At 42.9% G+C, this 23691-nt stretch overlaps 2 protein-coding genes across 2 annotated transcripts in view; both read left to right on the forward strand.

The window, feature by feature from the left end:
- Positions 1-12339, forward strand: part of LOC103179715 (laminin, alpha 3) — a 150117-nt gene extending 137778 nt beyond the window's left edge. The window contains 14 exon segments of the mRNA XM_042331692.1: positions 566-692; positions 1074-1211; positions 1752-1882; positions 2639-2779; positions 3335-3485; positions 4012-4113; positions 4116-4183; positions 4521-4710; positions 5660-5812; positions 6654-6810; positions 7700-7830; positions 9183-9276; positions 10353-10472; positions 11834-12339. Coding sequence (XP_042187626.1) covers positions 566-692; positions 1074-1211; positions 1752-1882; positions 2639-2779; positions 3335-3485; positions 4012-4113; positions 4116-4183; positions 4521-4710; positions 5660-5812; positions 6654-6810; positions 7700-7830; positions 9183-9276; positions 10353-10472; positions 11834-11979 — 1849 coding nt within the window. The 3' untranslated portion in view covers positions 11980-12339.
- Positions 12340-17017: 4678 nt separating this feature from the next.
- On the forward strand, positions 17018-22214 carry LOC121848088 (laminin subunit alpha-4-like). Its single transcript, XM_042331693.1, has 3 exons — positions 17018-17057; positions 20127-20246; positions 21604-22214. The coding sequence occupies exons 1-3, from the start codon at positions 17018-17020 to the stop codon at positions 21747-21749; spliced, it is 306 nt and encodes a 101-aa protein (XP_042187627.1). The 3' UTR covers positions 21750-22214.
- Positions 22215-23691: the final 1477 nt, after the last annotated feature.

Raw genomic sequence — 23691 nt, forward strand, 5'->3', positions numbered from 1 at the left:
ATTAAGCCAACTGCCTGTCCAGGTAGATGATAAGGTTCCCATCAGGAGAAACTCCCTCCGCTCTACTTGAAAAGAGGGGAGCTTCTCGTGGTGTCTTGACCAAATTACCACAAATTGACTGCCGTGTTCATCTACGAAACACACAGTCGCTGTACTTTACAGTAAATCCTGTGAAGCGCTTTGAGACATCCTCCCAACATGAAAAGTGCTACATCAACTGCAAGGATTATCACATTATTTTTTATTATTATATAGGAAAGGACAGGCTTTTAATTCATGTTGTAAAATTTATTTTGAAATGACGTTTATTGAAATCACTTGTTTCCATTATGCTCACTCTTCCAGATTTATTTTACAACATGATAAGGCGCCATATTAAATGCAGGGATTATTATTATTATCAGTCTTTCGATCTCGCTTCTTGGCTGATCAACTGAGGAGTGTGACTGATGACCGGGTCTTACCACCTGATGACCAGGTCTTGCTCAGAATTCATATGAGATGCTCACATTTCAAAACTGCCATCAGTTGATTGAAATACCTGTTTTGTTTTGCTGATTACTAGATTAAACATTCCTGTCAAATCCTCACTGCGCGCCTGTGTGAGGAGCATAAAAGTCAACTCAGGGAACAAGGATCTTTCCAATGAAAAAACTGTGGGTGTCAGTAAACGTTGTTCTGAAGACCTCCTGGTGAGTACTCAGCCCAAGTTCAGCGCTATTATCCGCAAACCAACAAAACACACTCACTACACTTTATATCCTGTGGAGCGCTTTGAGACATCCTCCCAACATGAAAGGCTAATAAATGTAAATTTGTCACATCTAAATAAATAGAAAATAACAAATTGGTCGCTTCTATCCACGACTGTTTGTGGGACGCTGCTGTGCCCAATTGGCTGCCACGTTTCGACCACAAAATATACAGTCAATTCACTTTACAGTATATTCTGTGAAGCGCTTTGATATGTCTGGAACATGCGATAAGGCGCTATATCAAAGGCAAGGATTATTATTAAATTGTATTATAGTGGGAAGGACTTGATTAACTTCTTTTTTGTTTTATTTTCTTAGTTGGTGCGCTCTGCTTCCTTTAGTAGCAAAGGAGTGTTGAAATTTCCCGCTGCTAAGTTTACCTTTCCTAAAGATTTCCACATTGGGTTTGGTTTCTCAACAATTCAGTTGAACACTGTGCTGTTTTCTTATAACAAGGTAAGGAATAAAATTGGAATATCTAAATGCTTTGCGAGTTATCAAAAATGCTGTAGCCAGTCAGCCTGTTTTCTTCTTATCATACAGTGGCTGAAGATGATTAAAACAGATCGATTAAGACACAGACAAATTAATACATGGCTGAATTATTGTAATATAGAGAATGGAATACCAAAGGCATTTTCTGCATTTGTAACAGATCATTTTGTGTATGGGGATAGGGCAGGGCGATCATAATCTAAGATGATGTATTGCGTTTTATGATTGTTATTGAAAAGTCAGAGAGCTACACAAAGAAATGAAAGAAACATTGGCAAAGGAAGATGAGCTTGGGCAGAAAAACATTTAAAAAGCTCAAAATTTGAAGGAATTTAAAAATCTCCTTTATTTTTTGTTAATGTTTAGCTAACAATTATTATATTATAAAATTGTATTTTGCTGTGTGTATGAAATTAAATGCGTGGATTAAATTACGTGCTGTAAATCTACACTATGGCAATACAGAAAATAATAGCATTGTGTTTTTTCTTTCCTTTGTAGAATAACGGTATTATGGTTTTATTGGAAAATGGCAAACTGAAAGTTATTATACAGGGCACAATTCTACAATCTAAAAACACTTTTAATGATGGCGCCAACCATTATGTGTCTGTCATGAAAATCGGTGATAAGTAAGTATTGTGATTGAAAAATTCCCTTTCCTTCCTCACCTTTAAAGCCCACCTTTCTTTTTGATGGCACTTCTGGTCAACTTTTCCCCCTCCCCTACACTTCCCAGCTATCCTCAGTTCCTTCAAATCCCAGCTTGGGTTCCTATCTGGGCTTGTAGACGTCCTCTTTTTTTGGGCAGCTTTTGGCAAGCATAGAAACCATTCACTGTGATTAAAGGTAGCCAAACCAAACAGAATTCCTTGCGTCCCAACTACACATGGAAATTCCAGAAATAGATGATTCTGACTTTTTAAATCCCATTTAAAATGTTATACACCTCCATAAGTTTCCCTCTGAGACGTCGTATCTCAAGACTGAAGAGTCCCAGCTTATGGAATCATTGCTCATGAGCGGGGAATAGGATGAATGAGACCTTGTGTGAGTAGAATCACCGGCATGGACTAGTTGGACCAAATCGCCTATCTCCATGCCACTTTGTAACTGTAATTATGGTCAATGATCTTCCACAAAGTTGGTATTAAAATCGAAGTAATGATCCCTCCAAAAAAAAATTAGTCACTTAATCCACAACTGTGCATATTTGGCTGCCGCATTTCGCCCACAAAATATACAGTCAATCCACTTTACAGTGTATTCTGTGAAGCCCATTGATACATTTCAACGTTGTGATAAGACGCTAAATCAAATGCCAGGATTATTATTATTGTCCGGGATGATGATACCATGTGCTTACCATTTCCTCTAATGTTTTATAGGGTCACCCTGAATGTGGATGATGAAGACGAGGATGGAAAGTCAGTGACACTGCGGGACAGGTCAAATGACTCCCTATTCGTGGGTGGAAACTCAGACACTATGAATTATACTGGCTGTATCAATGACGTCTTCATAAATAGGTAAACTAAAAATGTTCACAAGTTATAGGAAACTTAGACAACGACTCTCGTTCAGTTAGTGGATGAGGGATGAATTCTACTTATCCCCCAAATTGAGTGTAAGCCTGGCTCAGTTGATAGCACTCCCACCTTTGAGTCAAAAGGTTGTGGGTTCAAGCCGATGCAGTGCTGGGGATGCTCTGCATTGTTAGAGGTGCCGAACTTTGGAAGAGATATTAAACTGACGTCCTGTCTGCCTGTTCAGGTGGATATCAATGATCCCTCGCAACTATTCAAGGAGAGAATGGAGTTCCTCCCGGTGTCCTGGCCAACAATCCCCCCAAAATTGAATGTAACAATACAAAAGAAAATTTGACAAATATTTGAAGCGAATGATATAAAAGAGTATGGGGAAAAGCCAGAGAATTAGGGTAGATCAACTCCCATAGCTCACATAGACTTAGTGGACCCAATGTCCTCTCCTCTATTTCTATGATTCTGTCATGTTCTAATCAAGTCGCATGGTTTTTGCGAGAGGTTGAAAGCATTAAAAACTAATCACTGCTTTCCTTTTAGGGATTCCGAACGTCCTACAGTTCAGAGCCTGATATTATCATCAGATCACAGTGGAATAAAGCTGAACGCTTGCTCCAGGCAAAGAGCACCAGAAATGCTTATGTTGAAAGAAGGTAGAAAATCCAATCAAGAGACTGTCAAAGGGAATAAGGTACGTACAATATCTGGAGCGGAGTTAACAAAACGGGGCAACCCTGTAATAACACCAACAACAACAAATTACATTTGTATAGCGCCTTTCACGTCGGGACAATGTCCCAAGGCGCCAGACAATGAAGGATTTGCATCCAAAGCCCTAACGGTTAAGGTGGTCCAAGCTGGACAAGCAGCAGGAAAGCTTGCCGGACAGTGTTTTAAAAGGCAAGCTATGTGGTTTTAGCTTGGGTTAAACTCCAGCAGCACCCCAACACACACTCCCCAATCATTAGCTCTTCCCAGCCTAATCCTAATACTCTCCGGAATTAGGTAAGTAGGCCATGACCCTCAAGGGAGAAAGTGCGTATTCCGTTCCAGTCACAGGAATTTTCATGTAGAGGTGGAACTCTCAGTTTGGATGCTTTCAAGCATGGTGACAATTTCACCATGTATCAGACACCCACCCTACCCCCAAAACTATTACAAGATGGGTGCGGTTATTGGAAAATATGGCTCTGAAAGAATTTTTCCTATGTAAACAGAATGGCAAGAATCATAAAGATGTTCTTGGTCACCCAACAAAAGAGAGCCCGGGGCTGACATCAGCGGATGTCAGTCATGGAGGCCAAAGGTGTTCAATGGAGCCCATCAGTTTGGAGACACTCCAGATAGCCATTTGGAATACGACTTTATTCCAGAATCGTTCAAGGAGAGGTAAAAAAAAAAAAAATGTTTCCCTATACGGATAGAATCTAGAAGCTGAACTGCTTTCATTTGAGATGTGTTGGTCTTTTTAATATTATTAATATTTTTAAATTACTTTTAATTTTTAATATTTTTAATTTACTTTGGCATCTTAACATTTTTCATTTATTGTACAATATATATATATATTCTGTGAAGCGCTTTGAGATACCTCGACAACATGATATGGCGCTAGCTACATCGAATGCAAGAATTATTTTATTATAAACATTAATCATTTTTAATGCGACTGAAGATGTTTTAAAGCAGACACAAATGCAAACAGTTTTTTTCTTTTGCACTCCAGGTCAAAATTCTCCGTTGATGTGCGGACAGTAACTTCAGAAGGAATTATCTTTTACGTAGCAGATAAGGCAGAGAGGTCATACATGGCCCTTTACATTTTGAAAGGTCGCTTTTTCTTTTCCTTTGTGGTTGACGGCATCAAACTGAAAATTAAGAGTAAAGCGAAATACAACGATGGACAGTGGCACACTGTAAGTAAACAAAAGCTTCCAATTTCAAGAGATGTATTCATGTGCAACTTAAACACCTCGTAACAAGAGGATTCCCAGCTGGGAAGTTTACTTACTCCACACGCCTCAGTTTCCCTAGCAGTAAGTGGGAATCTGATTGCTAGTCGATTGGCGGATGGTTTTCCGAGGGTAACAATCCCTTATAATTTAAAAAAAAAATTTGTTCACTCAATCTCCAAGTGTTTGTGGGACATTGCTGTGCACAAAATATATATTGAATTCAGTTTACATTCTGTGAAGTGCTTTGAGACATCTCAATGATGTGATAAGGCGCTATATGAAATGCAAAGAATATTATTATTATAATCATTGTATTTGATACGGCGCCTTTCACGTCAGGAGGACAGTCCAAAGCGCTTCTCAGAAAATATACTGCTTGTCAATCAAAATAACAACAACAAAATTTGTATAGCGCCTTTCACGTCAGGAGGACAGTCCAAAGCGCTTCTCACAAAATATACTGCTTGTTAATTAAAATAACAACAACAAAATTACATTTGTATAGCGCCTTTCACGTTGGGAGGCGGTGCTGATCAGACAGAGTTACGGACCTGAGCTGAGGGTCGGGGTGGGGGAGGTAGAAGGGCGGGAGATGAAGCAGGGAGATCAAAAGCACGGTCTAAGAGGAGGGTGTTGAGGTGGGTCTTGAAAGTGGCGAGGGAGGGGGCGAGGCGGAGGGACTGCAGGATGGAGATCCAGAGGGCGGGGGCAGAATGGCGGAAGGCCTGCCCAAAAGGGCTATTTAGAAAAAATATGTAGCAGCAGCCCAGACAAGATGGACTAAATGGCCCCTTTCTGTGCAGAGAATTTCTGCATGTTTCTATGTTTAAGTTGCACACGAATTCTGCATCAGGTTGACGCCGAGTTTCAGGTTGTTGTTTCTCAGCTAATAGTCTTATTGTTTTTTAAGGTGGTGTTTAGCAGGGAAGGCAACACTGGAAAGCTTGTGATTGATGGTCTGCGGACTCGACAGAGCAGCATCACCACCAGTTCATCCCTGGAGGTCGAATCCCCGTTCTATCTGGGAGGATTGCCATCGGGCAAAGGGCAGCAGAGGAGGAAGGTAAGCCAACGCATCAATAAAACCATTAATGATAGGCTTAAAAAAAAGCTTGCATTTAATATGCTTGTCATGTCAGGAGGATATCTTAAAATGCTTTGCAGGATTACTGTGAAGTGCAGTAATCATGCACTTTGCACAAACGGAGCAGACGATTTGCCAGCATTGGTGTACCACAATCAGCCATAAAGATGAATGACCAATGCGTTTGATACAACACCTAAAGGTCTCACAGCACTTCACTGAGAATTGCTGTCAGGTGTAGCGATTCTAGTGCAAGAGACTGTGCTGCTCTGACCAGGTGTCACCAACTCCTTAAGTGTTCAGAGGAGAAAATACCCTGGGCAGAAATTGTATCTTACCAGAATATTTTCTGAAGAAGACGGAACAATTTGTTGGGTGACTTTGCTCATTTCTTGATGAATAACTTGTTTGTGTAACTAATTCGCCCACAAGATACACATTCATTACACGTAGCTTTATGCCCTGCGGAGCAGAGAGCTTTGAGACGTTCCCCCCGACATAAACGTCGCAGTATCAAATGCAAGGTTTCATGTTATAAATTATTAATAATAGAGAAAAGATAAAATAATGCTACAGTTTTGAATACTTATTCTATTCTACACCATTTATCAAAAAAAGCATAGTAGTCCCATTGTACAAGCCTGAGCAAGCTGATCACAGTTTCCGGTCCATTTGAAAATAACCTTTAAAAAGGACCGTAATGGTTGATAGATCCTACGTTCAAATTCAGTAGCAATTTAGGCTGAGCTAGCAGTTAATATCAAATCCGCATTGCTGTTGTTGTTTAACACCATCAATAATTTTTTTGCTGGCCGAGCAGTTACCAAGAGACAGTTTCCAGGGATGTATCAGAAACTTTAAATTGGATGGGAGCCAGTTGAGTGTCCCATCTCGCATGCTGGGCGTCACACCATGCTTCGATGGCAAATCTGAGCCAGGAGCCTACTTTTCAGCTGAAGGAGGATACGTCATTTTAGGTATGTTACATTTGCAGCTTATTCACACCCTGCAGAATTTTACCCCTCCACCTCAATCCTTCTGCCTCGCCTTTTTCTTTATCCCACCTGAAAAATCTTATCTCTTCGACCATGCCTATGATCACCTCCCTCTTCCTCCTCCACTGTGCAAAGCTCCGAGCTGCTCGCCTGCAAGGGGGGAGGGGGGTGGTAAATGCAAATTGTTGCTTTTTTTGTTGTATTGAATAGTGTAGAAACTATGTTCACGCTTATGTGAACCTTCGCGTATCAAATTAGAGTCCACTGTCTCCCAACTGAAATTAGTGATTTTCTGACTATATCAACATTTTTTGGGGGGTGATCCACACAGATTTGTGATGCCCAGCTTCAAGTAGACAAAGTCTGCCGAAGCTATTTTCTTTCGTTCTGTAGTGTATAATAAAGATTCGGCCAAATCTTGTAATGCAGTCCCCTCTTTATAATAATAATAATCCTTGCATTTGGTATAACATCTTATCATGTTATAATATTATTATTATTATTATGTTGTCGGGTCAGCCAGTTTTCACCCAGCAATGTACCACAAACAGCATTGAAGTGAATAAAAATTTTTGATTTAGGGGATAGTGCCATTGGATCTTTAACGTCCACTTGAACAAGCAGACGAGACCTCGGTATAACCTCTTGTCTGAACGCATGGTGATGTTGTGCACCTCTGGTCTGTCTGCACCTGAGTGTCAGCCTAGAGTTCAGTGTCCCGATGCGGGGTTTGAGCCCATAACTTTCTGACTCAGAGGCGAGAGTGCTACCAACTGCGCCAGGCTGCTCATTGATGCACAAAAGGCACTGAGCCATTGAACTCTCTTCCTCTGGTTAATTTCTGACGTGTAACCTGAATATTTCTTTCCAGACAACGCTTTTGTCGTGGGCAGGGATTTTGAGCTTCTGTTTGAAGTGCGTGCCCGTAGCCAGACTGGGGTGCTCTTCCACATCAGCAGCCCACAAGGAAACTACCTCAGTCTGTATATGCACAAAGGAAAGGTAGGAGAAACCTCTTGGATTAATGCATATAGAAACCTTCAACTTGTCTTCTATCTGTATTGTATGCGCAGTGTTATATGTTCATGGTGTAGGAAAGTAACCTTATTCGAAATTGGCTGCATTGCCTCCACCAAGACTGATCCAAGCCGAAGGTATGATCTAGCACAATGGCTTGGATCCAGTGCACATTAATGTGTGAATTGGTATGAAGCTTTGCCGCTGTTAAGCGCTCCGAGATGCTAACGCACATGAAGCACGCTGTATAAATACGAGTTGCTTTGTTGTTAAATTCCCCTATTTCTTGACAAATTCAATGTGATCATTATTATGTTGAACCTGTTAAAAAAAATCACATCTTTTACCCACTTATCTTTTCAGCCTGCGTGGCTCAGCCCTTCACTTCAAATATTAAAAATAAAGCTGATATCACTCCCTGCCTCTTAGACAGGATCCCTGGATTATTCATTTGGAAAAGCAGTGAGGTTGCTTCAATTGAGCGATTTGGAGCAGAAAAAGATTTATATTTCTCAACTGAGCCCTTCACATGAGCAACTAAGCGTATGCATAGAGCTCGGTTTCAGCAGCCTTTAGGATTGAAATGTTATTAAAGAGCTGGCTGCACAAAAAAGCCTCATTGCTTAAATTGATAAATTTAACAATAATAAGAATAATAATTACTTTTGACATAGAGCCTTTCACATCAGGAGGATGCCTGGTATCACAGTGTAGTGACGTGTATATTATGGGCGAACGAGGCAGCCAGTTTGCACACAGCAATGTCTCACAAACAGCTATGAGCATTTTTTTTATTTGGGGGGATTGTTGGCCAGGACACTGGGAGAAACTCTTGTCTTTTCGAATAGTGCCATGAGTTCTTTAACATCCACTGAATAGGCAGACGGGGCCTTGGTTTAACGTCTCATCTGAAAGATAGCACCTCCCATAATTCAGGACAACCCCCAGCACTGCATTGGAGTGTCAGCCTAGACTGGTCGAGTTCAAAGTCGCAATGTTGGGCTTGACTCTACAAGCTTCTGGCTCAGAGGCAAGAGTGCTACTTACTGAGCCAGGTTGACACACAGCAGTGGAGACTAAGCTGTAGTCAATTACAGGTTGATAAACGCTTCAACGGTCAGAGTGCTGCTTTCTTTGACTCCTCTGTGTTAGCACTTTTTCCCAGATAAAGCTGTGTTTTCTTACTTGTAATTCTTACAGTCCATAAATGCCGACAGAATTCATTATTTCACGTCTTCACGACTGAAGACACTTCTGCGCAGTTTTATTTCTGAGGTTGATTTTTATTTCACTGGACTTGTGGAAGAACAAAATCTAATTTGTTTTTTTGCTCAAAGGTTACTGTGAGTGTAAACAATGGAGCCGGTGAGTTCAGCACATCAGTTGACCCCCAGCAATCGCTGTGCGATGGACAGTCACATAGAATAGCAGGCAAGTATTCTGCAGTTATATATAAAACACAACGCTATATACCCGTATCCCGACTACCCACATGGCCGCAAAGAAAATTTAGTTATGCGCATTTTTTGGGGGTCAGCCGAGTATCTGACGCATGCAGAAACTGATCAACGTGCTTAAGAGTATCCAAACCAACTACACATGGATATTCCAGAGATAGATTGTTGGAAGGGAATGCGCAGTCTCTCCCTGGAGGGATGCATCCTGCTTACCTAATTCCAGAATGTATTCGGCGTAGGATGGCCAGAGCCAAGGCTTGGGGACCCCAGAGTGTCTGTTGGGGTAACTGTTGGCATCTAACCAGCTAGAAACTGCATAGCTTGCCATTGATAGCAATCTCTGGCAAGCTTTCCTGCTGCTTGTTCAGCGAGAAACACCCTCCCCGTTAGGGCCTTGGCTTGCAGGGTTAACAGGAGCTGAGTGGGATGATTCCCTGCCCCCAGTGACTGGTCTACTCTTCCAGGTCCTGCCAATGAGCCAGACTGGCTGTGCTGTTGTGCGCATGGGCACGAGGTTACCAGGTTTGCGAGTTACTCACGTGGTACTGCAACCCACCAGTGCGAACTGGGGAGATCCACTCCAGCACTACAGAAAAAGGCACACCCCAATTTGCTGAGACCTGATATCTGCACTGTTTTCATATCCTTAAACATACAGATGGGACCTCGATTTAACGTCTTGTCTGCTAAATGTCCAGCCGTTTACACTGGGAGGGGAAAGAGAGTGCTGGATTGAGACGGAGCGAGAAGCTTAGATGATTTTCACTCCTTAACCGGGAATGAGTTGTAGCGTTCCAACTGCTGCTTTGGTTGAGATCTGCTAATGTAATCACAGCTGGTTTACATCCATAACAACATCTTGCCTTTAATGTAACTGAACATCTCAAAGCACTGACCAAGGGTGTCAACCTGGGACATTTTCGGTCAGCATGGCTTGCGTATCAAATGGGGAAGCCACGTTCTATTCTCCGTGTGGAGGAGAAGCGCTGTATACTGTTAAAGTCTGTTTATATCTGCAGTTTTACTGAGTGCATTTTCTCCTTAATGTAGTGATCAAAAGAGATAATGTGGTGCAGCTTGATGTGGATGCAGAACGCGATCACGTTATAGGACCTGCTACGTCTCGTTCTACTGACACTAAGGACCCTCTGTATGTTGGTGGTGTTTCAGGTAAGATCAATTCCTCATCAGTAACACATTTTAATGGTCATTTAAAGATGTTTCCCTTCGTAGCTGGTCCTTTCCCTCGTTCGACCATAGAACTAATGGTCGGAAGTAGTGAAGAAATCCAGATGTATTCAGATCGAACTTCATATCGCCCTGAATCATAACGGCACTGAAGTGCTTTTAACTCAGTGTGCGAATGTTAGCTAAAGAAACATTATTCCTTAAGGGAGTTTCAAGTAGTCTGTGACATGCTTGTATCAAAATGAAGCTCTCTGAACCGTGGCAGGCAGTGCAAACTGAAAGATTGATGTGTACATCAGCTGTCTTTCTCAAGGTCTGTGACCATCCTGTAACAAGAGATCCAAAAACTGCATGATTAAATACAACATGGGACTCCAAATCCTTTAGCAAACCAACATGGCCTGTTGCATAATACTGCCGCATATTCGCATAAATACTTTGAATTCATAAGATCAAATAAGAGTGATTTGAATGTTAAAATTTGATCATAACCACCAGCTCGGATACAGATTATTATTATATTATTAATAATAATCCCTCCAAAACAAAACAATAATAAATTGGTCATTTTCAATCCACGACTGTTTGTGGGACATTGCTGTGCGCAATTGGCTGCCGCGTTTTGCCCACAAATATACGGTCAATTCACTTTACAGTCTATTCTGTGAAGTGCTCTGAGACGTCGAGAAGATGTGAAAAATGCTATATCAAATGCAAGGATTATTATTATTATAGATCCCTAATTGTCCAGTGCTTTGAGATGTCCTCCTGATGTGAAAGGCGCTATACAAATGTAATTTGTTGTGTTGAAATCCTCGCCTCTGAGGCAGAAGGTTGTGGGTTCAAGCCCCAACCATATCAGGATTCCCAGACCAATTCTGTTCGGTGGTAACTTTTAAATATCTGAGGATTTTGAGATCCTGTGAATACGTTGAATTCAAACGACCTGCGAATAAATGTGCTTTGCAATGAAGGTGGAATTTTAAATCGGTGACACAATCCTTTCTGTATTCGCGAATGGATAATACGCCTGGAAAATGAAACTCAGGAGCCAATTGCGCACAGCAGTGTCCCACAAATAGTCATGGATTGAATGACCAAAATACAAAGTCAATAGACTACAGTGAAGTGAAATACTTTGAGATGTGTTCCGTAAGTGGAAAGGCGCTATGTCAAATATAAGGATTATTATTATTGTTAATAATGAGAATAAACTTTGGCTTCAACTCACTGACAAGACTTTTGAATGAGATGAGAAGGTCTCAGAGCAGTTGATGGAAGCTTATTCGCTCGCTGTTCACTTGTTTCTAAGATTTATCTTCTTTTTTNCCCCCAATTTACAGATGCTGTGCAGACCCCTCACCTCCCAGTCCGTACTCCGTTTATTGGCTGCATGCAGAGCGTGGTGATTAATGAGAAGCCGGTGACATTCAGCAAAGCAGCAGAGGTCTACGGCGCTGTCAGCTTGACCAGATGCCCCACAATGTAAATTCCTACCCCAACATTCAAAAGAACCTCCACATTCCTGCACTTCATTTTAACGGATCCACTGTCGGAATGCAGAATTATTAATTTATTGTAACTTGGACTCGCGATTTTCCTCTTTCTTGCCTTGTTTATGTTGTGTTCTCTGAGCCAATGGTTCCTGGAGCCCAGCTGCCCAGCCTGCCTAGTTCTGGTGGGTTTTTGGGATCACATCGATTCGCCTTGTGAAGGAAATCGATCTGGGCTCCGCTCAGAAACTGTGTTTTTTCTAAGTGTTGGGGGTTTCCCCAGGAACCTTTAAGGGATTGATGACTCACTCTGCCTTCCCCCACCTCCGCAACATTGCCCGGCTCCACCACTGCCTCACCCCTCAGACTGCCGAAACCCTCATCCATGCATTCATCACATCTAGGTTCGACTATGTCAACTCTCTGCTTGTCGACCTTCCCAACTCTTCCCTCTACAAGCTGCAGATCATCCAGAACTCCACAGCTTGTGTCCTCTCCCACACAAGTCTCAGTGACCCCATCACCCCCACCCTCATCCGGCTCCAATGGTTCCCAATTCCCCCAGAGGATAGAGTTCAAAATCTCATCCTTGTCTTCAAGGCCCTCCAAAGCCTTGCTCCTTACTACCTCTGTGACCTTCTAACCCCATATCAACCTGCCCGCCCCACCATTTCACCTACAGAGGGAGCAAGAGAGAGGTGCTCCCTCTCATGGCAGATAGGAGCCTCTCTGTCCCCACCCTTTGGAACTCCACTCCACAGTCCCTTTGCCTCGTCCCTCGCTTACCTCCTTCAAGGCACATCCCAAGACCCTCCTCTTCCGCTGCCACTCTCCAACCCCTGCCCTCCACCCCTCTGATGCTACCTCCCCCTTGGGTCCAAATCCCTGACTCCAGCGCTCGTGTGACTGAGAGCTGGAAGTATAAATCAGGCTACTCTTCCATTCCCTTCTTTCCTCTCCCCCATTAATTTGAAAGCGATATCACTTGGAATCACAGAATCGGTCAATTTGGTTCATTTATATTTAACTTAAAATAATGCCACTTCTTTACTGCTCAATCAGGGAAATAAAGCTCCATTAAATTTAACCAGAGGACTCTGAAATATTCAACTCTTTGCCTTTCGAGCTAACGCTATATTCTTTGGGGGCCAAAATGCTAATTTGCTGCTAATTTTGTACTTTGATATTTGAATAATTGATATTCTAAATATATTTCTAAAATAAATTGATGGACATGTCCTTCACAGTTGTTTATTCTGAATGTGCGGGGGGCACATTGTATGTTGGCCTGGCCCGGGTGGCAGTGCTCTTGCTACTGGGTCAGAAAGTCATGGGCTCATGTCCCATCTCAGGACTTTGAGCTCACGGTCAAGGCGGACATTCCAGTGCCGGGGTGGGGGGTGAGCGGGGTCTGCAACGTGGGAGGAGCCGTCCTTCGGATGAGATGTTAAAACCGAGGTCCCGTCTACATGTTCAGGTGGAAATGAAAAATCTCATGCCACAATTCGAAAAGAGAATTTGAGTTTCTCATATAAATACACAGTAACTACTCTTTACAGAAACTTTGTGAAGCGTTGAGATGTCATTGGCACAAGACCAAATGCAAAGTTATGATATTATTACATCACTATAGTGAGGGTAAAACACCCTCTGTGGAGTCCTGTAGCTCAGTGGTTAGAGCACTCGCTTTGCAAGTGAGACACCTGGGTTCAATTCCAGGCAGGGCGAAACCTTGGGCAAGTTTCCTTACTCCACACGCCTAATAATAATCCCTCCAAAAACCAAAAACAATAATAAATTGGTCATTTTCAATCTACGACTGTTTGTGGGACATTGCTGTGCGCAATTGGCTGCCGCGTTCGCCCACAAATATACAGTCAATTCACTTTACAGTGTGTTCTGTGAAGCGCTTTGGGACGTCCTCCCGACGTGAAAAGCGCTATATCAAATGCAAGGATTATTATTATTATTATTATTATAGAAGCGAAAACACCTGGGTTTGACTCCTGGCAGGGCAAAACACTGGGCAAGTTTCCTTACTCCACACGCCTCTGTTTACTAGCAGTAAGTAGGAACCCAGTTGTTAGTCAATTGGCAGATCACTTTTCCAGGATAGTAATTCCTTCAAAAAATAAATTGCTCACTCAAACCACCACTGTTTGTGGAACACTGCTGTGCACAATTGGCTGCTGCATTTCGCCCACAAAATATACACTCAATTTACTTTACAGCATATTTTGTGAAGCACTTTGAGACGTCTTGAAGACGTGATAAGGAGCTATATCAAATGCAAGGATTTTTATTAATATTATTGTGGCTTCCCTGTTTTTCTCCCTTGCTCGTTTCACCTCCTTTAGGGCTGTGAGATTGGAGGAAAACACTGGAGCCTCATTTTTGCTCTTAATTGCCCTGTAGGTGGGATGTAACTGTAGGTAGGATACATGGAATTTTCAGCTTGGTTTGGATACTGCTGATGGGTTTCCGCATGTGTCAGACACTGATCAAAAAAAAATTAACTGGCCACAAGTGGAGAGAAAGAACAATCCGGTGCAGACTCTCCCTCCCTCAATGCCTATCTCTGCAGGAAATCAGCAAAGTGGAAGCTGGAGGTATTTTGCTTTACTCCGATGCACAGCACTGTCAGTGATCGCAGCAGTCTGTTTCTTATGACCCCTACATGCAGTCCAAATTACAGCTTGCTTTGAGTTCACTTTGAATTCCCTCCTGACCCCCATTCTAATATTTTCCGAGACCCTTGTACTTTTAACATTCATATCCTGAAACAGTAATAATAATAATCCTTGCATTTGATGTACATAAGGCGATAAGGTCAATTATAGCAATGATATTATCACATCATTGAGACATCTCAGAGCGCTTCACAGAATATACTGTAAAGTGAATTATATATATATATATACAGAAATGGTATATTCATTAAGCCCGTTAGTGGGTCCTCGTCCACTATTTTTCTTCTGAAGAGCGTCACAGATCTCAGCAATACAAGGTCCAAAGCAAATCCACATCTGATTTACGTACTGCATGTTGTGATCCATGCAGCCTGTTGGAGACCATCTGCCACAAGTGGCAACTTCCTGGAAAAAAAAGGCAATGATTTTTTATGAGTCTCTGACTGAAGTCAGGGATTTTGTCATCTCAGTCTCATTGCAAAGCCCTTGAAACGTTTGCAGCCTCTAAAAACATACACTCACCTGCTTCTACAGTAAGGTCAAGAGAGTTAGACATGACCACGTAGAAATCATTTCAGAAATACCCCTACAGTTTGTATTAACAGACAAAATGTAATTTTATAATTCTTTGTTAATTTCTTTTTAAAATTCAAATGAAAGATGTTTTTTTTCCTGAAGAATCTTCGGGGATTTGATTTGTTTCACCCCATAAGGGCGACTGAGATTATCCAGCGCTTCAGGGTCTCAGCTTTCACAGCTGCCGCTGAATGAGTGGATGAGGTTGCAAATGACCCAGGCTTTAGTCATAGAGCTGCATGTGAGTGATTTGGCTTCTCACCATCTGAACTGCATCAAGGCCAAGACGGTGGTTTATTGAGTTGTATGTCTTCGCTCACTCTTGAAATAAATGGCTGATTTATTTACAACCGTGTATCTATTGTTCTTGCTTTTGATATATTTGTGCGTGGCAGGCAGTGCAAACTGAAAGATTGATGTGTACATCAGCTGTCTTTCTCAAGGTCTGTGACCATCCTGTAACAAGAGATCCAAAAACTGCATGATTAAATACAACATGGGACTCCAAATCCTTTAGCAAACCAACATGGCCTGTTGCATAATACTGCCGCATATTCGCATAAATACTTTGAATTCATAAGATCAAATAAGAGTGATTTGAATGTTAAAATTTGATCATAACCACCAGCTCGGATACAGATTATTATTATATTATTAATAATAATCCCTCCAAAACAAAACAATAATAAATTGGTCATTTTCAATCCACGACTGTTTGTGGGACATTGCTGTGCGCAATTGGCTGCCGCGTTTTGCCCACAAATATACGGTCAATTCACTTTACAGTCTATTCTGTGAAGTGCTCTGAGACGTCGAGAAGATGTGAAAAATGCTATATCAAATGCAAGGATTATTATTATTATAGATCCCTAATTGTCCAGTGCTTTGAGATGTCCTCCTGATGTGAAAGGCGCTATACAAATGTAATTTGTTGTGTTGAAATCCTCGCCTCTGAGGCAGAAGGTTGTGGGTTCAAGCCCCAACCATATCAGGATTCCCAGACCAATTCTGTTCGGTGGTAACTTTTAAATATCTGAGGATTTTGAGATCCTGTGAATACGTTGAATTCAAACGACCTGCGAATAAATGTGCTTTGCAATGAAGGTGGAATTTTAAATCGGTGACACAATCCTTTCTGTATTCGCGAATGGATAATACGCCTGGAAAATGAAACTCAGGAGCCAATTGCGCCACAGCAGTGTCCCACAAATAGTCATGGATTGAATGACCAAAATACAAAGTCAATAGACTACAGTGAAGTGAAATACTTTGAGATGTGTTCCGTAAGTGGAAAGGCGCTATGTCAAATATAAGGATTATTATTATTGTTAATAATGAGAATAAACTTTGGCTTCAACTCACTGACAAGACTTTTGAATGAGATGAGAAGGTCTCAGAGCAGTTGATGGAAGCTTATTCGCTCGCTGTTCACTTGTTTCTAAGATTTATCTTCTTTTTTTCCCCCAATTTACAGATGCTGTGCAGACCCCTCACCTCCCAGTCCGTACTCCGTTTATTGGCTGCATGCAGAGCGTGGTGATTAATGAGAAGCCGGTGACATTCAGCAAGCAGCAGAGGTCTACGGCGCTGTCAGCTTGACCAGATGCCCCACAATGTAAATTCCTACCCCAACATTCAAAAGAACCTCCACATTCCTGCACTTCATTTTAACGGATCCACTGTCGGAATGCAGAATTATTAATTTATTGTAACTTGGACTCGCGATTTTCCTCTTTCTTGCCTTGTTTATGTTGTGTTCTCTGAGCCAATGGTTCCTGGAGCCCAGCTGCCCAGCCTGCCTAGTTCTGGTGGGTTTTTGGGATCACATCGATTCGCCTTGTGAAGGAAATCGATCTGGGCTCCGCTCAGAAACTGTGTTTTTTCTAAGTGTTGGGGGTTTCCCCAGGAACCTTTAAGGGATTGATGACTCACTCTGCCTTCCCCACCTCCGCAACATTGCCCGGTCCACCACTGCCTCACCCCTCAGACTGCCGAAACCCTCATCCATGCATTCATCACATCTAGGTTCGACTATGTCAACTCTCTGCTTGTCGACCTTCCCAACTCTTCCCTCTACAAGCTGCAGATCATCCAGAACTCCACAGCTTGTGTCCTCTCCCACACAAGTCTCAGTGACCCATCACCCCCACCCTCATCCGGCTCCAATGGTTCCCAATTCCCCCAGAGGATAGAGTTCAAAATCTCATCCTTGTCTTCAAGGCCCTCCAAAGCCTTGCTCCTTACTACCTCTGTGACCTTCTAACCCCATATCAACCTGCCCGCCCCACCATTTCACCTACAGAGGAGCAAGAGAGAGGTGCTCCCTCTCATGGCAGATAGGAGCCTCTCTGTCCCCACCCTTTGGAACTCCACTCCACAGTCCCTTTGCCTCGTCCCTCGCTTACCTCCTTCAAGGCACATCCCAAGACCCTCCTCTTCCGCTGCCACTCTCCAACCCCTGCCCTCCACCCCTCTGATGCTACCTCCCCCTTGGGTCCAAATCCCTGACTCCAGCGCTCGTGTGACTGAGAGCTGGAAGTATAAATCAGGCTACTCTTCCATTCCCTTCTTTCCTCTCCCCCATTAATTTGAAAGCGATATCACTTGGAATCACAGAATCGGTCAATTTGGTTCATTTATATTTAACTTAAAATAATGCCACTTCTTTACTGCTCAATCAGGGAAATAAAGCTCCATTAAATTTAACCAGAGGACTCTGAAATATTCAACTCTTTGCCTTTCGAGCTAACGCTATATTCTTTGGGGCCAAATAAAGCTGATATCACTCCCTGCCTCTTAGACAGGATCCCTGGATTATTCATTTGGAAAAGCAGTGAGGTTGCTTCAATTGAGCGATTTGGAGCAGAAAAAGATTTATATTTCTCAACTGAGCCCTTCACATGAGCAACTAAGCGTATGCATAGAGCTCGGTTTCAGCAGCCTTTAGGATTGAAATGTTATTAAAGAGCTGGCTGCACAAAAAGCCTCATTGCTTAAATTGATAAATTTAACAATAATAAGAATAATAATTACTTTTGACATAGAGCCTTTCACATCAGGAGGATGCCTGGTATCACAGTGTAGTGACGTGTATATTATGGGCGAATGAGGCAGCCAGTTTGCACACAGCAATGTCTCACAAACAGCTATGAGCATTTTTTTTTATTTGGGGGATTGTTGGCCAAGACACTGGGAGAAACTCTTGTCTTTTTCGAATAGTGCCATGAGTTCTTTAACATCCACTGAATAGGGCAGACGGGGCCTTGGTTTAACGTCTCATCTGAAAGATAGCACCTCCCAAATTCAGGACAACCCCCAGCACTGCATTGGAGTGTCAGCCTAGACTGGTCGAGTTCAAAGTCGCAATGTTGGGCTTGACTCTACAAGCTTCTGGCTCAGAGGCAAGAGTGCTACTTACTGAGCCAGGTTGACACACAGCAGTGGAGACTAAGCTGTAGTCAATTACAGGTTGATAAACGCTTCAACGGTCAGAGTGCTGCTTTCTTTGACTCCTCTGTGTTAGCACTTTTTCCCAGATAAAGCTGTGTTTTCTTACTTGTAATTCTTACAGTCCATAAATGCCGACAGAATTCATTATTTCACGTCTTCACGACTGAAGACACTTCTGCGCAGTTTTATTTCTGAGGTTGATTTTTATTCACTGGACTTGTGGAAGAACAAAATCTAATTTGTTTTTTTGCTCAAAGGTTACTGTGAGTGTAAACAATGGAGCCGGTGAGTTCAGCACATCAGTTGACCCCCAGCAATCGCTGTGCGATGGACAGTCACATAGAATAGCAGGCAAGTATTCTGCAGTTATATATAAAACACAACGCTATATACCCGTATCCCGACTACCCACATGGCCGCAAAGAAAATTTAGTTATGCGCATTTTTTGGGGGTCAGCCGAGTATCTGACGCATGCAGAAAACTGATCAACGTGCTTAAGAGTATCCAAACCAACTACACATGGATATCCCAGAGATAGATTGTTGGAACGGAATGCGCAGTCTCTCCCTGGAGGGATGCATCCTGCTTACCTAATTCCAGAATGTATTCGGCGTAGGATGGCCAGAGCCAAGGCTTGGGGACCCCAGAGTGTCTGTTGGGGTAACTGTTGGCATCTAACCAGCTAGAACTGCATAGCTTGCCATTGATAGCAATCTCTGGCAAGCTTTCCTGCTGCTTGTTCAGCGAGAAACACCCTCCCCGTTAGGGCCTTGGCTTGCAGGGTTAACAGGAGCTGAGTGGGTTGATTCCCTGCCCCCAGTGACTGGTCTACTCTTCCAGGTCCTGCCAATGAGCCAGACTGGCTGTGCTGTTGTGCGCATGGGCACGAGGTTACCAGGTTTGCGAGTTACTCACGTGGTACTGCAACCCACCAGTGCGAACTGGGGAGATCCACTCCAGCACTACAGAAAAAGGCACACCCCAATTTGCTGAGACCTGATATCTGCACTGTTTTCATATCCTCAAACATGCAGATGGGACCTCGATTTAACGTCTTGTCTGCTAGATGTCCAGCCGTTTACACTGGGAGGGGAAAGAGAGTGCTGGATTGAGACGGAGCGAGAAGCTTAGATGATTTTCACTCCTTTACCGGGAATGAGTTGTAGCGTTCCAACTGCTGCTTTGGTTGAGATCTGCTAATGTAATCACAGCTGGTTTACATCCATAACAACATCTTGCCTTTAATGTAACTGAACATCTCAAAGCACTGCCCAGAGGTGTCAACCTGGGACATTTTTAGTCAGCATGGCTTGCGTATCAAATGGGGAAGCCACGTTCTATTCTCCGTGTGGAGGAGAAGCGCTGTATACTGTTAAAGTCTGTTTATATCTGCAGTTTTACTGAGTGCATTTTCTCCTTAATGTAGTGATCAAAAGAGATAATGTGGTGCAGCTTGATGTGGATGCAGAACGCGATCACGTTATAGGACCTGCTACGTCTCGTTCTACTGACACTAAGGACCCTCTGTATGTTGGTGGTGTTTCAGGTAAGATCAATTCCTCATCAGCAACACATTTTAATGGTCATTTAAAGATGTTTCCCTTCGTAGCTGGTCCTTTCCCTTGTTCGACCATAGAACTAATGGTCGGAAGTAGTGAAGAAATCCAGATGTATTCAGATCGAACTTCATATCGCCCTGAATCATAACGGCACTGAAGTGCTTTTAACTCAGTGTGCGAATGTTAGCTAAAGAAACATTATTCCTTAAGGGAGTTTCAAGTAGTCTGTGACATGCTTGTATCAAAATGAAGCTCTCTGAACCGTGGCAGGCAGTGCAAACTGAAAGATTGATGTGTACATCAGCTGTCTTTCTCAAGGTCTGTGACCATCCTGTAACAAGAGATCCAAAAACTGCATGATTAAATAAACATGGGACTCCAAATCCTTTAGCAAACCAACATGGCCTGTTGCATAATACTGCCGCATATTCGCATAAATACTTTGAATTCATAAGATCAAATAAGAGTGATTTGAATGTTAAAATTTGATCATAACCACCAGCTCGGATACAGATTATTATTATATTATTAATAATAATCCCTCCAAACAAACAATAATAAATTGGTCATTTTCAATCCACGACTGTTTGTGGGACATTGCTGTGCGCAATTGGCTGCCGCGTTTTGCCCACAAATATACGGTCAATTCACTTTACAGTCTATTCTGTGAAGCGCTTTGAGACGTCGAGAAGATGTGAAAAATGCTATATCAAATGCAAGGATTGTTATTATTATAGATCCCTAACTGTCCAGCGCTTTGAGATGTCCTCCTGATGTGAAAAGCACTATACAAATGTAATTTGTTGTGTTGAAATCCTCGCCTCTGAGGCAGAAGGTTGTGGGTTCAAGCCCCAACCATATCAGGATTCCCAGACCAATTCTGTTCGGTGGTAACTTTTAAATATCTGAGGATTTTGAGATCCTGTGAATACGTTGAATTCAAACGACCTGCGAATAAATGTGCTTTGCAATGAAGGTGGAATTTTAAATCGGTGACACAATCCTTTCTGTATTCGCGAATGGATAATACGCCTGGAAAATGAAACTCAGGAGCCAATTGCGCACAGCAGTGTCCCACAAATAGTCATGGATTGAATGACCAAAATACAAAGTCAATAGACTACAGTGAAGTGAAATACTTTTGAGATGTGTTCCGTAAGTGGAAAGGGCTATGTCAAATATAAGGATTATTATTATTGTTAATAATGAGAATAAACTTTGGCTCAACTCACTGACAAGACTTTTGAATGAGATGAGAAGGTCTCAGAGCAGTTGATGGAAGCTTATTCGCTCGCTGTTCACTTGTTTCTAAGATTTATCTTCTTTTTTTCCCCCAATTTACAGATGCTGTGCAGACCCCTCACCTCCCAGTCCGTACTCCGTTTATTGGCTGCATGCAGAGCGTGGTGATTAATGAGAAGCCGGTGACATTCAGCAAAGCAGCAGAGGTCTACGGTGCTGTCAGCTTGACCAGATGCCCCACAATGTAAATTCCTACCCCAACATTCAAAAGAACCTCCACATTCCTGCACTTCATTTTAACGGATCCACTGTCGGAATGCAGAATTATTAATTTATTGTAACTTGGACTCGCGATTTTCCTCTTTCTTGCCTTGTTTATGTTGTGTTCTCTGAGCCAATGGTTCCTGGAGCCCAGCTGCCCAGCCTGCCTAGTTCTGGTGGGTTTTTGGGATCACATCGATTCGCCTTGTGAAGGAAATCGATCTGGGCTCCGCTCAGAAACTGTGTTTTTTCTAAGTGTTAGGGGTTTCCCCAGGAACCTTTAAGGGATTGATGACTCACTCTGCCTTCCCCCACCTCCGCAACATTGCCCGGCTCCACCACTGCCTCACCCCTCAGACTGCCGAAACCCTCATCCATGCATTCATCACATCTAGGTTCGACTATGTCAACTCTCTGCTTGTCGACCTTCCCAACTCTTCCCTCTACAAGCTGCAGATCATCCAGAACTCCACAGCTTGTGTCCTCTCCCACACAAGTCTCTGTGACCCCATCACCCCCACCCTCATCCGGCTCCAATGGTTCCCAATTCCCCCAGAGGATAGAGTTCAAAATCTCATCCTTGCCTTCAAGGCCCTCCAAAGCCTTGCTCCTTACTACCTCTGTGACCTTCTAACCCCATATCAACCTGCCCGCCCCACCATTTCACCTACAGAGGGAGCAAGAGAGAGGTGCTCCCTCTCATGGCAGATAGGAGCCTCTCTGTCCCCACCCTTTGGAACTCCACTCCACAGTCCCTTTGCCTCGTCCCTCGCTTACCTCCTTCAAGGCACATCCCAAGACCCTCCTCTTCCGCTGCCACTCTCCAACCCTGCCCTCCACCCCTCTGATGCTACCTCCCCCTTGGGTCCAAATCCCTGACTCCAGCGCTCGTGTGACTGAGAGCTGGAAGTATAAATCAGGCTACTCTTCCATTCCCTTCTTTCCTCTCCCCCATTAATTTGAAAGCGATATCACTTGGAATCACAGAATCGGTCAATTTGGTTCATTTATATTTAACTTAAAATAATGCCACTTCTTTACTGCTCAATCAGGGAAATAAAGCTCCATTAAATTTAACCAGAGGACTCTGAAATATTCAACTCTTTGCCTTTCGAGCTAACGCTATATTCTTTGGGGGCCAAAATGCTAATTTGCTGCTAATTTTGTACTTTGATATTTGAATAATTGATATTCTAAATATATTTCTAAAATAAATTGATGGACATGTCCTTCACAGTTGTTTATTCTGAATGTGCGGGGGGCACATTGTATGTTGGCCTGGCCCAGGTGGCAGTGCTCTTGCTACTGGGTCAGAAAGTCATGGGCTCATGTCCCATCTCAGGACTTTGAGCTCACGGTCAAGGCGGACATTCCAGTGCCGGGGTGGGGGTGAGCGGGGTCTGCAACGTGGGAGGAGCCGTCCTTCGGATGAGATGTTAAAACCGAGGTCCCGTCTACATGTTCAGGTGGAAATGAAAAATCTCATGCCACAATTCGAAAAGAGAATTTGAGTTTCTCATATAAATACACAGTAACTACTCTTTACAGAAACTTTGTGAAGCGTTGAGATGTCATTGGCACAAGACCAAATGCAAAGTTATGATATTATTACATCACTATAGTGAGGGTAAAACACCCTCTGTGAACTCCTGTAGCTCAGTAGTTAGAGCACTTGCCTCAGAAGCGAAAACACCTGGGTTTGACTCCTGGCAGGGCAAAACACTGGGCAAGTTTCCTTACTCCACACGCCTCTGTTTACTAGCAGTAAGTAGGAACCCAGTTGTTAGTCAATTGGCAGATCACTTTTCCAGGGATAGTAATTCCTTCAAAAAATAAATTGCTCACTCAAACCACCACTGTTTGTGGAACACTGCTGTGCACAATTGGCTGCTGCATTTCGCCCACAAAATATACACTCAATTTACTTTA

Source organism: Callorhinchus milii, unplaced genomic scaffold (genome assembly GCF_018977255.1).
Source record: "Callorhinchus milii isolate IMCB2004 unplaced genomic scaffold, IMCB_Cmil_1.0 Scaffold2, whole genome shotgun sequence".
Taxonomy (NCBI): domain Eukaryota; kingdom Metazoa; phylum Chordata; class Chondrichthyes; order Chimaeriformes; family Callorhinchidae; genus Callorhinchus; species Callorhinchus milii.

Excerpts from the sequence above, each read along its gene's own strand:
- LOC121848088 (XM_042331693.1), top strand. The coding sequence starts at position 17,018 with ATGGTTCCTGGAGCCCAGCTGCCCAGCCTGCCTAGTTCTG. Across the intron at positions 17,058-20,126 it reads GCCCAGCCTGCCTAGTTCTG|TGATCAAAAGAGATAATGTG; the intron begins GTGGGTTTTTGG and ends TCCTTAATGTAG. Across the intron at positions 20,247-21,603 it reads GTATGTTGGTGGTGTTTCAG|ATGCTGTGCAGACCCCTCAC; the intron begins GTAAGATCAATT and ends CCCAATTTACAG.